The 16,470-nt window shown below is 40.2% G+C and overlaps 2 protein-coding genes across 2 annotated transcripts in view; one reads left to right on the top strand and one right to left on the bottom strand.

Moving 5' to 3' along the window:
• The window catches only part of LOC117475663 (nuclear factor 7, brain-like), an 863,632-nt gene that overhangs the window by 376,446 nt on the left and 470,716 nt on the right, over positions 1-16,470 (top strand). The gene's annotated exons all lie outside the window — the stretch shown is intronic.
• Positions 10,251-11,530, bottom strand: LOC117475379 (odorant receptor 131-2-like). Its single transcript, XM_034121524.1, has 2 exons — positions 11,405-11,530; positions 10,251-11,015 (listed from the first exon to the last, which is right to left on the bottom strand). The coding sequence occupies exon 2, from the start codon at positions 11,004-11,006 to the stop codon at positions 10,251-10,253; it is 756 nt and encodes a 251-aa protein (XP_033977415.1). The 5' UTR covers positions 11,007-11,015; positions 11,405-11,530.

Here is a 16,470-nt window from a genome sequence, read left to right as displayed (position 1 = left end):
TAAATATTTGCTAATTATTTTCAGGACTGATGTTGGTTAAAATATTTAACTCAAATAATAATAAAATAAGCTTAACATAAAAAGTGTTGAGGCATTTTTTCCATCATAGTGCTTTTTCTTCAACTATTAGATTTGCTCTCATTCAAGGTTCACATTTAAAAATGAAATGCTGTGCAGAAGAAAATCTCATGTCTCAGTTTCCTTCAATTATGCATCATATAGACAAAATAATGTGGACATGGGTGATTAATTCGGAAAAGCAATACATATGTATGAGTTATAATCAAGACTGAAGTTGGTTAACATGTTAAATGTTAATAACATATCTTTTGGGCCTTTTTAATGGAAATGTCTTTGCATCATAGCAACTTTTTTAGAAGTGATCTAAAATGGTTTAACTCCTTAATTTAAGATTTAAAGGCTTTTGCACAACAGCTACAGCTCAGTTGTTTTGTAGAAAAGAAGCCTCAGGATCCACAAACAATGCAACATACAGTATACTTTAGACTTTTTAAATCCAAAAGTGCAAGAGACTAAAGAGCCCATGTAATCTGCAGGGATTAGTAGACTATATATATTTTAGATTCAAAAAGATAAAACTGTAGGTAAAAATAAAAACATAAATAATGCAATATGTCAAAAACAGAAGACAATACAACTTCAATAAACGTCACTCGGTATATATCAATAACGCAGAGATACTGATCATTTATATTATTTTAAATATAAATGTAATATAAGATTAACTCTGGTTGTGTTGCATTGAATGTCCCTGTATGTTACTGAAAAGCAGTTATTAATCACACCTGTAGTTTCACATCTGTGGAAATGACTAATATTCTCATGCTGTTGGGCATTAAAACAGAAAAAAGGTAACAACGTGAAAGTTTTTAAAGAATTATAATATTATAGCACAATCATACAATTTGATATTAATGCAACAGACAACATGATAACATATAAATGCCAAAAACACATTAAACTATCTGTTTCTACATAAAGGAGGAAAGAGAACAAATACGTACCAACCTTTAGTCATAGAGGGCGAACATACACACTGTAGATCAGATGCGTATCATTTTAATATAAAGAGGGTGTGTGTGTGTGTGTGTGTGTGTGTGTTTGCGTGTGTGTGTGTGTGTGTGTGTGTGTGTGTGTGTGTGTGTGTGTGTGTGTGTGTGTGTGTGTGTGTGTGTGTGTGTGTGTGTGTGGGTTCTCCATGGATCGCCACCTTGCCGTGGTGGAGAAGATGAACCTAAGAGCGATGCCGTCGGGAGCTTTTTAGCTCCTGGTAGGGTCACCCATGGCGGTAAGGTCGAGGGGGAGGTCCCAGACAAAGTGCGATCCAAAGACCTCAACGGTGGAAGTGGCGAAGGATGATACTCTAAGTCACAACGGCACTGAAGGCGGATGAAGGCTGCAACAGAGGGTGGTCTCCATTCGTCATGGATTCCATGCCATTGGATTCCATGCCATTGGATTCAGGCCCCTCTCTGCCAAGGACCGTGTGGTGGCTGCAGGCGCATCAGTCTCCCCACGTTAAAAGACGTCACGCGCAGGCGTCCTCCCGAAGGGAACCTACCCATTTTACATCCTGGACAAAGAAAAGTCCTGTGGCGTTCAGAAAGTGGTAACGGGGGCAGGACAGTGAAGTCTGGTAGTTCCTAGTCACAACCTGGCACACAGGCGATGGGTGTTTGATTCAGTCGCTAAGCTCTTGGACTGAGGCAGAAAGAGCTTCTCGGCAGCAGCACCCATGACTGAGCAGCCCCTATTCAGGGTCCACTCTGCTCACCCCAGTAGGGGAGGGGGTTAGAAAAGGTACCCCAAACATAGCCTGCCTCACAAAATCCTGTCTGGAATACCGCATCCAGAGGGATCACCATTACGCAGTCAGAAACAAAAAATAAAAGAAAAACATTTACGTATTGGAGCCTGGAATGTGCGGACCCTCACGGATAACCAAGCCAGCGATCGACCTGAAAGGCGAACTGCCATCATCTCCAGAGAGCTAGGGAAGTTCCAGATCGACATTGCAGCGCTCTCCGAGACCCGACTGGCTGATGAAGGGCAGCTGAAGGAGGAAAAAGGCGGATATACTTTCTTTTGGAAAGGAAAGCCTGCAAATGAGCCACGAATCCATGGTGTGGGTTTTGCTATTAAGAACTGCCTCATCAACCACCTCCATGAACTCCCTGTGGGCATCAACGAGCGCCTAATGACCATACGTCTGATGCTTGCCAGCAGTCAGATGGCCACCGTTATTAGTGCCTATGCCCCAACGCTTGATGCACAGGATGAAGTAAAGGAGGCCTTCTATGCTGACCTGGACAAAATTCTATCTGAAGTCCCCAAGGAGGATAAGTTAATCCTGCTTGGAGATTTCAATGCCAGAGTGGGACGAAACCACCACCTATGGAGAGGCATGCTGGGGAGAGAAGGGGTTGGAAATACAAACTCCAATGGCATACTACTGCTAGCCAAGTGCTCAGAGCACAACCTGGCCATCACCAACACACTTTTCCGTCAAAAAATCAAGTTCAAAACATCATGGATGCATCCTCGCTCCAAACTATGGCATCTCATTGATTACGTCATTGTCCGCTCCAAAGACCGCCGTGATGTCCTTAACACCAGAGCAATGACCAGTGCAGATGACTGCTGGACTGACCACCGCCTCATTCGCTCCATCATGTCTATCCGCTTAATGCGGAAAAGAAGGATGCAGAAAAGACAGAGCCGGCCAAAGCTTAACATCGACCTGTTGTGTGACACCACCTACCAACAACAGCTGCAGGATGCTCTTAGCGCAGCCTTGCCCAAACAGTATCCGGAGGATACTGAAAAACACTGGGGCACACTTTCTCCTGCCATCATGAACTCCTGCAAAAACATTCTTGGTCAAAAAAAGCGGAGGCATCAAGACTGGTATGATGAGAATGACACCGAGATTCAGCAACTCATTGACATCAAGCGGCAAACTTTCATCACCTGGCAAAATAACATCCACTGCAAGGTGAAAAGAGCAGCCCATGCCAAAGCGAAGGCAGCCGTCCAAACGCAAGTTAGGAAACTGAAGAACCAGTGGTGGACAAAGAAGGCTCTGGAGATCCAGCAGCTTGCCGACTCTGGTGATACAAGAGGATTCTTTGATGCCACAAGAGCGGTATATGGTCCCAGCTATCGCCGCCTAACCCCCCTTCGCTCTAAAGATGGGCTCCTGCTTCTGAAGGACAAGGATGCAATAGCAAACAGGTGGAAAGAGCACTATAAGGACCTCTTAAACAGGGACACCATTCCTGAGATGGAGGCTCTTGACCAACTCCCTCAACAGCCCATAGTTGAAAGCATGGGAGAACCACCCAGCCTGGGTGAGGTGCTGGATGCCATTAAGAATATGAAAAACAACAAGGCTGCTGGGCCCGACGGCATCCCAGCAGAAGTCCTGAAGAAAGGCGGACCCGATCTTCTTAAGCACATCCATGCCCTGCTTCTCAAAATCTGGGAAGAAGAGGAAATCCCTGCTCAGCTTAGGGATGCCTTTATTGTCTCCATATTTAAGAAGGGAGACAGGGCAGACTGCGGAAATTACCGTGGCATTTCTCTCTTGTCCACCATAGGGAAAGCCCTAGCTCGGGTGTTGGCCAACAGACTCACCCCCCTGTCAGAAAGCATCCTTCCTGAGTCTCAGAGTGGATTTCGCCCAAACAGAGGCACTACAGACATGATTTTCACTACTCGCCAACTGCAAGAAAAATGCCGGGAACAAAATCAACCATTATACATGGCATTTATAGACCTCACCAAAGCCTTCGACTCAGTGAACCGTCAGGCCCTCTGGCTGGTACTGGCAAAGGAGGAGGCTGACATTCCCACCATCACTGCCACCATTGCCCAAAACCAGCTCAGATGGACTGGCCATGTTATCCGCATGCCTGACTCTCGCCTCCCAAAACAAGTCCTTTATTCCCAGCTTGTTAACCTGATACGCACGGCCGGGCGGATAAACGCGTCATTTGCAGGAAACAACGTCTAAGGAATCTTAATATTTAATAAACTATGAATGTTTTATATCCATGTCCATCCAACGGGAAGAAACTCAGCTAACTGATATTTTTTTTTTTTAAATCCAAAAAAAAAACACAATGCTAACACTCAGCCTCTGAATTATCCACGAGCGAAAAAATGTAACCTAAAACGGCACCTAAACTCACAATAACTCCCTTATTACTTATCCTAGATGCACAGCCAACCACTCGTTTTGCATCACCTGGAGACACAGAATCTGTGTAAAAAACCTCAACACTCAGTGATAAACATTTGCGACGCTATAAACAAAAGCGTACATCATAACATGTGGAGCTAGGTAGCTAGGAAAGCTAACATGGCTTACCTTGGTCAAAACTGGTCTTTAATGGAATTAAAACGATAAAAAAACGATGCTGCAGTTAATCCATAGGTTAATCCAATGTGTCTGTGTCCTCTTTGAAATGATTTCTGATAATCCATAAGCAATAAAACTGCTTTTTCGTTTCCAAATGTCAGAGCTAGAGATAGGTCCACTCTGATGCTAAATTACATGCGCAAAGCACCCACCTCTTCTCTTCACAACGTGTGTGTGTGGGGGCCTCCCCCTTCGATTGTATTGGCTCTAACGGTCAGAAAGAGGTGTCAACCATCCAAATCGAGCAAGGGGGGCCAGAGATATGAAAAAAAAACAATTTTCACCCAAATCACCTTAGAGGTGGGGTGGTTTTGGCTAAACCTCTCTAAAAAGGTAAAATGTCACTTGTTTTGCATCAATCTTGATACAGGGTACTTATTATATGTTGTACTTTGGATTCCTAAAGCTTTTAGTCTACTAACCCATCATCCAAGGGTAGTTTTCACTATCTGTAAAAAAGAATTTTTGGACGGACACGATAATTTACAGTTTTTTACTATGTAAAATCTGAATTTTCTTTAAAATAAAAAACATCTATATTGATTCTGACACTTTTACATCCAACTCACAGATGTAACCTTGCTTTGATAAAAGAAATTATTCATATAACCCTTTTAGAAGTTAAGTTGTAGTCATTTGTTTTGGGCATGTCATTTTCGAGCCTGAAACATGAAAAACAGGCTTGGTGCTTAACAGGTTAAGAACAGTAGGGCATAATGTTCTAACAATGTTATCAAAAACATCTTAAGAAGGTTATCAAAAACATCTTAAGAAGGTTATCACCAAACATTTCAAGAATATTTTTAAAGAACGTTATCTTACCTTTCAGAAGAACATTCTGGGAACCAAAATAAAACGTCCCGCTGAAAACATTCCTAGAACAACGAATGGTAACAAACATTTCTAGCTGGGAACTCACACATGCCACCGCAAACATGAAATATCTGCTTACAGCTTATCATGAATTACGTGCTTGTTTGTTTTTTTCAAAAGGAAAATATGGTGGCATCAGATTTTTTTTAAAACATCCTTTTCAAACAAATGCAACAAGTTTGTTTTTTTAAAGCGCTCTAGAAATAAATCTGACGTTGACCATGACCGTGTTAATATTTGCCATCACAGGAACGTTTTATAAAAAAAGAATAACCTCCTGAAAACATTATCTGAATGTTGCTTTGCAAATGTTCTTCTTTTGTTATCATGTAACATTGAGGGAATGTTTTATAAAAGAACATATGTAATGTGTTACCCCAACAACGTCCAAAAAACATCCTCAGAATGTTGCAGGCAAAACGTTCCGCCTTTGTAAGCATATCACATTAAAGGAACATTTTATAAAACCCTTTCTGTCATCTCAGGCCTCAATAACATCCTGAAAACATTTTCAGAATGTTGCTTGGAGAATGTTCTTCATTTGTTATCATGTAACATTAAAGGAACATTTTATAAAAACACTTTCTGTCATCTCAGGCCTCAATACCATCCTGACATTTTTTTCAGAATGTTGCTTTGAAAATGTTCTTCATTTGTTATCATGTAACATTGAGGGAACGTTTTATAAAGAACATCTTTAATGTGTTACCCAACAACGTCCAAAACACATCCTTAGAATGTTGCAGGCAAAACGTTCCACCTTTGTTAACATATCACATTAAAGGAACGTTTTATAAAACAACTTTCTGTCATCTCAGGCCTTAATAACATCCTCAAAACATCCTCTGAATGTTGCAGTTAAAATGTTATGTCTTAGTTAACCTTAAACCTTATAGGAACATTATTTGAAAAAATAAACATCCTAAAAAGGTTCTTTGAACATCAGATTAAAACGTTTCTTTAAAACCTTATTAGAACCAATAGGTAACGTTAGCCAAAGTTGTGAGAACGTTCCCTGCTAGCTGGGTATGTACTTACACAATAGGTGTACTGTTCTCTCTGTGTTGTACTGTCTCAGTGTGAACATAGATTAAACAGCCAGCCAAACTCTGTTGAGAGCCAGGGAATGAGCAGCCATGCTCCTTTATTGACTTATTTGCAGTCCACTGACATTCAAACTGAGTGAATCTATAAAAAAAGAAGTTACAAGGCACTTCATGATCTCATATGCAAGTGTAACATACACAGATTAACACATAGGACCGCTAAGTGTAAACAAGGTAAATAAAGCTAATGCTAGCTGTACAATAAGCATGTATACAGGCTAGTATGGCTAACGCTAGCGTGTATGCTAACGCTAGCGCGAATGCTAACGCATTTTCTCATTGTGTTTAAACATCTCCAAATGTCATCACATAAACACAATACATGTTACTAATCCTTACAGTGTAGTGTAAGGATTACATTTACAGTCATTGCTTTCTGACAGACTTGACCCTTTTACTCTTCAGGTTGCTTAGGGAAAATTAGTAGCAGACTACTGCCATGCTATTCAGTTCACTTTCTCCTACTTCCTGTAGGCTATCCGGTTTCCTGTCTAACCTTCAGTACACATTTCACAAAAATATAAATGTGCAAATATGAAACATACAGGTCAATATCAGCTTGCTATTGGTAGCTGAACTGTCAATACCCCAAAACATATTCTTATATATAAATACCACATTTTGAGTTATTTAGACACAATTAACACTTATAGTTTCATGTCTTGTTACATAAGAATAGATCATATTTGTTAAAGGTAGGGTAGGTAAGTTTGAGAAACCGGCTTGAGATACACTTTTTGTTATATTCCATGGAATGCTCTTAACATCCCGATAGCAATGAATATCTTAAGTGCTTTGACAAAAAAATCCATAAAAAGATTTCATCTGTGGAAGCCGTAATACTGTAAAAAGTACGACCAATCATTTTAGCCGGCCCGGCTAAAATAACTGGATGGCCTACCTGCCTGTCAGCCTTCCATCTGTGCACAAACTTATCTTGTGCCCTCATTGGTCATGTGCGCGTTCGTGTGTGTTGGAGGAGGGGCTCTATAAGGAAGTGGCAGATTTTCTCCGGTTGTGTATTTTCAAATTCTAGCAATCTCAAGCCGGTTTCTCAATTTACCTACCCTACCTTTAAGTATTATTATGGAATAATTACTATTCTTGTGGTACTACTGCCTTATTAGGCCCATATTGAGCAGAGCATATTAAGACCAAAACTCATGTATAACAACTTCCTTACTTGCAATAAATAAGCACTAATTAGAGGGTTATTGAGGAAATGCTCTCAACTAATGGCTTATTACTTGTAGAATATGGTCATGCAGAATAAGGCATTAATAAGGGTTTTATAATGACCAATAAAGAGCCAATATACTGCTAATATGCATGTTAATGAATAACTAGTTGATGGTGAATTTGTGTACCTTAATATAAAGTGTTACCAAAAAATGATATAACCCACTTCAAGAAATGGAAAAAAAAGAAGAAAGCACAACAGGGTGTCTTTAATTGTTCTTATTCTTTCTTTATTAGGATCCCCATTAGCACTAGCATGAGCATTGGCTATTCTTCCTGAGGCCTGTACTACGAAGCCGGATTTTCGCTAAGCGAACTGACTTCAGGGTAAACTCTGGGTTTCCGGTCCTACGATGCTGGTTCACTTCTTAGCGGGCTAGATATCCATGGTAACTTATGCTGAACGGCTAGCCTGGTCCGGAGCAGGTGAGGTTCCAGGATAAGAGATCAACTCAGCGAAAGCACCGCCTGCTGATCAATCAGAGCTCAGTGTGCGGAGTTTAACCTGTTAAGCCCGAGAGACCCTGGTACCGGGGCACTGCCGCAACACCTTGCAGGAAACAGTGTCTGAGGGCATGTTCATTTAATAAAACTATGAATGTTTTATATCCATGTAACGGGAAGAAACTCATCTAACTGATAATTTTTTTTTTTTTCAAAAGAAAACCCACAATGCTAACACTGAGCCTCTGAATTAGCAACGAGCGAAAAATGCTAACACCTTACTGCACCGAAAATCACTCACAAAACCTTATTATTTATCTTTTCACCACATCCAACACATCGTTTCACATCGTGAGGTGACACAGAATCGATTGACACCGACATTACCACTGAATTATACGTATTTGCGACGTTATAAGCAAAAACAGACATCAAAACAGGTGACGCTAGGTAGCTAAAAATGCTAACATTTTTACCTTGGCTCTGTAGTCTCTCCAAAGTGGTCTTCAATGGCATTAAAACGATAAAAACGCTGCTGAAGTTAATCCATAGGTTAATCTAATGTGTCTGTGTCCCTTTGAAATGATTTCTGATAATCCATAAGCATTAAAACTGCTTTTCCGTTTCCAGATGTCAAAGCTAGAGATAGGTTCACTCTGATTGAAAATGACATGCGCGAAGCCCCCACCTTTTCTCTTCACAACGTGTGTGTGTGGGGGACTCCCCCTTCAATGCTATTGGCTCTAACGGTCAGAAAGAGGTGTCAACCATCAAAATTGAGCAAGGGGGGCCAGAGATATGGAAAATCCACCCAAATGACCCCAGAAGTGGTTTATTTTTGCTAAATCTCTCTAAAAATGTAAAATGTCACTTGTTTTGCATCAATCTTGATACAGGGTACTTATTATATGTTGTACTTTGGATTCCTAAATCTTTTAGTCTACCTTACCATCATCCAAGGGTGGTTTTCACTATAAGTAAAAAAGAATTTTTGGACGGACACTATAATTTACAGTTTTTTACTATGTAAAATCTGAATTTTCTTTAAAATAAAAAACATCTATATTGATTCTGACTTTTCTACATCCAACTCACAGGTTTATCATTACTTTGAGAAAAAAGATTATTAATTTAACCCTTTTAGAAGGGAAGATATGGTCATTTGTTCTGGGAATGTCATTTTCGAGCCTGAGACCTGAAAAACAGGCTCAGAGCTTAACAGGTTAAAGCGATCAAGTCATATTACAGGATAGAGGAAATACAGAAAAACTGCCGTTGCAGGAAAGACGGCCGGCAAAAATCAACTGACTGTGTGAACGTGAAAATTAATAGAATCACCTCCCATCTCCAGAGCAATCTGACTAATATAACATTAGCGTTAAGAAAGCTTACTTAAATATCTGCCACAACATAAGTAACCGGATCAAAGTAACATTACGTACAGTCCGCTGCACTGTGAGTGCAGACGTCGATGTGTCCCATTATCATTCATATCACATGATATCACATCATAATGTATCATATATTTCCTTATCTGAGTCAGCTTCTTGAGCCGCATCTGGCCGTGCAACACTCAGTGTCACATACTGTATGCAGAAGTATTATTTTAAGCAACACATTAAGTTGACGAAACACTCGAGTCAAATGTAATTAAAGTCAGATCCACTCGTGTCTTAGACGGGGCAGTGATATCATAAACCTGTTAATGTACGCAATCAAACGCTTTTTCTTTTACCAGCTGTATTCACCTTGCAGGTGCAACTATGTGGCTTTTATCCTGGATAAAGTGTTTGAGTCAGGGATGTTTAAAATGTAACGTCTTCATATTTGTCTAATATTATAGTTGACTTTTCATTCAGGAAGTATGACGCTGCGCTGTCAGTACGCTTCTCCATGTTTGTGATTGGTCAAATGTTGCTAATCCCGCCCCTTTCATGTGAACGCGCACTCAGCCGGACAGAGAAACCCTGGCTTGAGTTACAGAGTTGATAACCAGCGTCGTAGGACCGCTTAGCGATTGGATTAGGTAAGCCGGGTAACTCAAATATATCCAGGTTATGTTGAACTGGCTTCGTAGTACAGGCCTCCGGGGTCCTCACACACACAAAACATACATAAACATACATAAAACAAAACTAATTGATTCATGGTTGTTTGTGTATGGAACAAACTAAATATCTCCTCAGGTACTTCCTGAACATCGTGTCTCTCAGCCCGTAAACCAGCGGACTGATGAGTCGAGGCAGAACATGGATGAGTATTGTAATGATGAAGCGAATGTTCAGCCCTCCTCTGGGGAAAAGAAACGTGAGGCCCTCTATAGCTACATGGAAAATGTATGTTAGCATGCAGAGAAGCAGCTGGAATCCGTGCAGAAGAACCGTGTTTCTCGCCTTTTTACTGTCCGCCGCCTTCGCTGCGCAGATTATCTGGAAGTACGTGTAAAAAAGAGTGAGCCAAATTATCACCAGACACACGATGTTGGACACGTCTCGCCTCTCTTTAAGAACGGGGTTTCTGAAGATATTTGCACTGAGACAAAACATCCTGGAGCGAAAGAAGTCCAGGGACTCGGTGGCCAAAGCGTAGAAAATATCCGGAAGAACGGTGAGGAGTCCGATCAGCCACATGAGGCCGATAATGGCGTATGTTTTCCGCACCGTGCAGATGAGGGAGTGTCTGAGAGGGAAGCACACGGCGATGTAACACTCCACCGCCATCACAGCCAGCGTGAACGGGTTGTTGGCGGTGGATAATATACCGATGCTGAGCAGGAAAATGCAGAAGGAGACGTTGAGCGTGTAGACGATGTAACTCAGGACCATGATCAGAGTGAAGATGGTGAGCAGGATCATGTCGTTCAGAACCAGGTGGATGTACAGGATGTAGCGAGGGTTCATGTTGAAAACCTACAGGAAAAGAGACAAATATAGATATAATATATACTATATAATCAAGTGTTAAATCAGACTTTAGTTCCACCTGGAGTAAATTCACAAGCTACCCTGCAGTATACAGTACAAAGTAATTCAAACTAGCTGCACCTTGTACTCAAGTACAAGATCTGAGTACTTCTACTTTTACTAAAGTACAAGACCTGAGTACTTCTACTTTTACTTGAGTACAAGACCTGAGTACTTCCAGTTTTACTCAAAAACAAGATCTGAGTACTTCTCCCACCTCTGCTGAAGTTGCTATATTGTTATATAAAGACATAGAAACATTGCTATTTTTCTAATTAGGAAAGCTCCAAACAACGCATTTTAAACATCAATTCACAAGTGTTAAATGTATGTACCTGGTTTTTCCTGAAGGTGTGCACCAGCGTGCCATTGATGAAGTTGATGAAGATGCAGAGAACCACAGTGACAACATTCTTGATTATCGCCACGTTCAAACTGTCCCGGTACACGACGGTGGTGAAATTACTCATGAGGAGACAAGCTGAGAAAACAACAAGAAGAGATACAAAACAACGTCAAGATGATGCAAACATAATGGACAAAAAGTTCTACAAATGGAAATAAAACAACAAAGTGGGCACTTAACTAAGAACTACAAAACAACTTCAAAAACAGCAAAGATTTGGCCAAAAAGGAGTTTATGAAATGTTGGGTCTGCATTCTTTTTTCAATTGTTATCAAAGGTTTAACAGACAATATAGTGATCTTCAAAGTATGGCTATCAAAAAACATATAATATAAGTAATGCTTGTTATTTATCAGCAGTTCAAAGCGCTTTTACCAGAAATTAATATATAATTACAAAGCTTTACAGTGTTCAATTATAAAAAACATCTATTAGATTTGCTCTCATTAAAGATTTAAATGTGACACCTCCAACAACGCAACATACGGTATAATGAAGACATTAAATAATAAAAATGGTGTAAAACAAAGTGCAACTAAATTAGTGTTGAATAAGGGCTCAAATTCAGAAAATTAAGTAACATTTTGTAGTTATTATCCGGACTGACGTTGATTACATAATTTAACTCAGTTAAAGGGGAAAATAAACTTAATGTAAAGAAAATAGGCATATTTTTTCCAACAATTAGATTTGCTCTCATTCCATGCTGTTGTGCGGAAGAAAAGGTCACGTTCCAAATCATGCAGTATAATCATAAATAAAATAGTGCAGGTCAAATGTTTCATAACATTTTAAAATTCTTAAATTTGTATAAATATTTGCTAATTATTTTCAGGACTGATGTTGGTTAAAATATTTAACTCAAATAATAATAAAATAAGCTTAACATAAAACATTTTGAGGCATTTTTTCCATCATAGTGCTTTTTCTTCAACTATTAGATTTGCTCTCATTCAAGGTTCACATTTAAAAATGAAATGCTGTGCAGAAGAAAATCTCATGTCTCAATTTCCTTCAATTATGCAACATATAGACAAAATAATGTGGACATGGGTGATTAATTCAGAAAAGCAATACATATGTATTAGTTATAATCAAGACTGAAGTTGGTTAACATGTTAAATGTTAATAACATATCTTTTGGGCCTTTTTAATGGAAATGTCTTTCCATCATAGCAACTTTTTTAGAAGTGATCTAAAATGGTTTAACTCCTTAATTTAAGATTTAAAGGCTTTTGCACAACAGCTACAGCTCAGTTGTTTTGTAGAAAAGAAGCCTCAGGATCCATGAACAATGCAACATACAGTATACTTTAGACTTTTGAAATCCAAAAGTGCAAGAGACTAAAGAGCCCATGTAATCTGCAGGGATTAGTAGACTATATATATTTTAGATTCAAAAAGATAAAACTGTAGGTAAAAATAAAAATAAAAATAATGCAATATGTCAAAAACAGAAGACAATACAACTGCAATAAACGTCACTCGGTATATATCAATAACGCAGAGATACTGATCATTTATATTATATTAAATATAAATGTAATATAAGATTAACTCTGGTTGTGTTGCATTGAATGTCCTTGTATGTTACTGAAAAGCAGTTAATAATCACACCTGTAGTTTCACATCTGTGAAAATGACTAATATTCTCATTTGCTGTTGAGCATTAAAACAGAAAAAAGGTAACAACGTGAAAGTTTTTAAAGAATTATAATATTATAGCACAATCATACAATTTGATATTAATGCAACAGACAACATGATAACATATAAATGCCAAAAACACATTAAACTATCTGTTTCTACATAAAGGAGGAAAGAGAACAAATACGTACCAACCTTTAGTCATAGAGGGCGAACATACACACTGTAGATCAGATGCGTATCATTTTAATATAAAGAGGGTGTGTGTGTGTGTGTGTGTGTGTGTGTGTGTGTGTGTGTGTGTGTGTGTGTGTGTGTGTGTGTGTGTGTGTGTGTGTGTGTGTGTACATGATGTTATGTGTTTGCAGTTTTTTACTTGGTAAGATGGTAATTAACTAGTTTTCTGAGAAACTTCAGCCCGAAAAAAATGACAAGGCCTGATTTCTTGATGCTTACTTTCACTGTTTCTTCCTCACATGGTGAAAATTACAGTTTTAAACTGACAGGGTGATAATTAGCTTGTTTTTGAAGGAATATTAGCAGCAGAGAATTACAAGGCTTGATTCCTTGATGAATTTAACTGTGGTTTGGTGCTTGTTTTCAATGTGACAGCAGCTTGTTTTTCCACTATTGCATGCCGTTTTAACCTGATTATCACCTTGTTTCTGGAGGCTGATTAACTGCAGAAGCAACAAGGCTTGACAAGTGGTTTAAAGGCCAAAGATTCATGAGGGAAGTCTTAAAACAGGTTTAAATATCCTAATTCTGGGAATTGAAAAGAAAAGTGGTTTAAAGATCAATGATGGGTTGGGGTAACAGTAAAACAGGGAACATTTGGATGCAAAATGTTTGTTCTCCTGTCTGCGTATTCTGTCAAAGCCACATTCACATATATCTCATATTAAAGTGAATATCTGGGTTTGGACTGACAATGGATCCTTAAATTAAATATAATAAAGGTCACTGTTTCCAGGTCTTTTCTTCCCTCCTCTTTATAACACAGGGAGGATGTCAAAGACGTGTGATTTTACTAACAGATTAATGTTAAAGAGGTCCTTTTTATGCACATTTTCAGGTTCATATCAGTATATAAGCAAGATGGCGCCAGTGTGTGTGGCCTGCCGTCTGTCGCTGCCAACGCTGTGTGTTTTTGTACTGTTTGTGTCATTTTTAATGCACAAATGTCAACTCTCTACTGGTGTACGATCGCCAAACACTGCTGGACCTTCGGTTTTCTGCCATTAATCCAGCAAAGTCTACTCATGGTGGAGATAAAACGCTGCCTCCGTTCTTATCAGGGGGACTAGTTTACCCGTGCTGCACCCCGGCTCCACCTACCCGTCGGGGAAAACGCAGAGGTCGACTGGTGAGAATGAAGGCTTCTTCAGCTCATCTTTTCTCTCATACTGAGTATGAGCCTCGTCTCTCTTTTTCGAGGCGTTTTCTGGACCCTGTCGACGCCTGGCTAGTACCTGTCGTCGGCCCGGATGAGGCATTCCTGTACCGCGGGACCTGCTCCCCTCGTCCCCGCTGCCGTGGGGTTAATCTGCATAACCTGAGGTGTCTGTGTCGGGCTCCCCGGACCTCTAACGCCGCCGATCTGCCGGTCCCTGCCAGGTTTGGCCTGAAGACTTTTGTCCTAAAGGATTTCTTCACCTATAAGGGTTTGGACTTCCTCTTCGTGACTGAGACATGGCTCAGTATTGGTGAGTCCAGCGCGTTTACCAAACTTGTCCCGCAGCATTGCTGCTATTTTAACTCTCCGCGGACGTCAGGCCGAGGTGGAGGCATAGCAACTGTTTTTAAGAGAGACTATAAATGCCAGCAGCTTTCACTGTCATTCTCAACCGGCAGCTTTGAACTGAGCGTGTTCGAGCTTTGTCGCTCTCAAACAGTGCTGTGTGCTGTGGTCTATAGACCTCCCAAATACCATAAGGGATTTCTAAATGATTTCTCTGATTTCTTGGCTGAAATTATGCCAAAATATGACCGTGTTCTTATTGCAAAAGCAAACATTTATCTGACATCTTTCTGTCAAACCGTCACAAGCCACGTGTTCTGTTTCAGACTATTGATTTGGTCCTTAATGCCCCCCAGAATACCGTTATGGAGACCTCTACTGCGGTCTGTGAAGACTTTCTTTACTTTTTTATTAATAAGGTAAACTCCACTAGAGCTCAAATCTCTGCTCCCGCAAATGACCCCTCAGTTCCTGCACTGTGCTCTGCTGTCTTTAATCAGTTTGAGCCTGTAGCTCTGTCTTTTGTACAGGAGATTGTCTCCAAGTTAAAGCCCTCTGGTTCTCCAAATGACCCTGTCGTGCATCAACTTTTGAAAGAGGTTTTCCCCACTGTTGGACCATCAGCAGTTATAAACATCAGTCTGCTCTCAGGGAAGGTCCCTGAAAACTTGGAAGCATGCAGTAGTGCAACCTCATATCAAAAAATCCAGTCTGGATCCCACAGTTCTGGCTAATTTTAGGCCCATTTCCAAAATGCCTTTTATGTCAAAAATCCTGGAGAAGATTGTCTACAGTCAAATTATGTTTTTTCTGGAAGAGAACAATATACTGGAGGCTTTTCAATCCGGTTTTAAAACTATGCACAGCACTGAAATAGCGCTTTTAAGAGTTTTTTATGACATCCTTTTATCTACTGACTCTGGGGACTGCGTTCTACTTATTGATTTAACTGCTGCTTTCGATACAGTCGACCATGAAATCCTGATCTCTCGCTTGGAGAAGTTGGTGGGCATTGAGGGGAAAGCCCTGGAATGGTTCAGGTCATATCTGACGGACAGAACTTTCTCTGTCAGCCTTGGTGACTCCGAGTCATCCTCTGCTCCACTCCTGTATGGGGTCCCACAGGGCTCAGTATTAGGCCCCCTGCTATTCTCCCTCTATTTGCTCCCTCTTGGCTCCATATTTAGAAAGCACTGTATCGCATTCCACTGCTATGCTGATGATAGCCAGATTTATGTCCCACTAAAAAAGAAGGAGGGTTACTCAATTAGCCCACTGCTAAAGTGTCTAGAGGACATAAAGGCCTGGATGGCGTGCAGCTTCCTAAAACTGAATGAAGGAAAAAAATAAGTAATGGTTTTTGGTGGCACCACTGGCATCAATTCTGTAGACCTGGGGTCCTTGGCTCAGTACACCAAGGCCACCATTACGAACCTTGGCATTAAAATGGACAGTGAACTAAAACTTGAGTCAGATTAAATCTGTGGTAAAAACAAGCTTTTATCACCTGAGGTAGCTAACCAAAACAAAACCTTTTCTCTCCAGACAGCAGTTTGAGACAGTAATCCACGCCTTTGTCACCACTCGGCTGGATTACTGTAACTCTC

Source organism: Trematomus bernacchii, unplaced genomic scaffold (assembly GCF_902827165.1).
Source record: "Trematomus bernacchii unplaced genomic scaffold, fTreBer1.1, whole genome shotgun sequence".
Classification (NCBI taxonomy): domain Eukaryota; kingdom Metazoa; phylum Chordata; class Actinopteri; order Perciformes; family Nototheniidae; genus Trematomus; species Trematomus bernacchii.
Note: the sequence above shows the minus strand (reverse complement) of the source record. Positions and strands in the feature narration are given on the sequence as shown.

What these genes read in the sequence shown, in the direction of transcription:
- LOC117475379 (XM_034121524.1), bottom strand. Translation starts at nt 11,006, where the DNA reads ATGAACCCTCGCTACATCCTGTACATCCACCTGGTTCTGAACGACATG.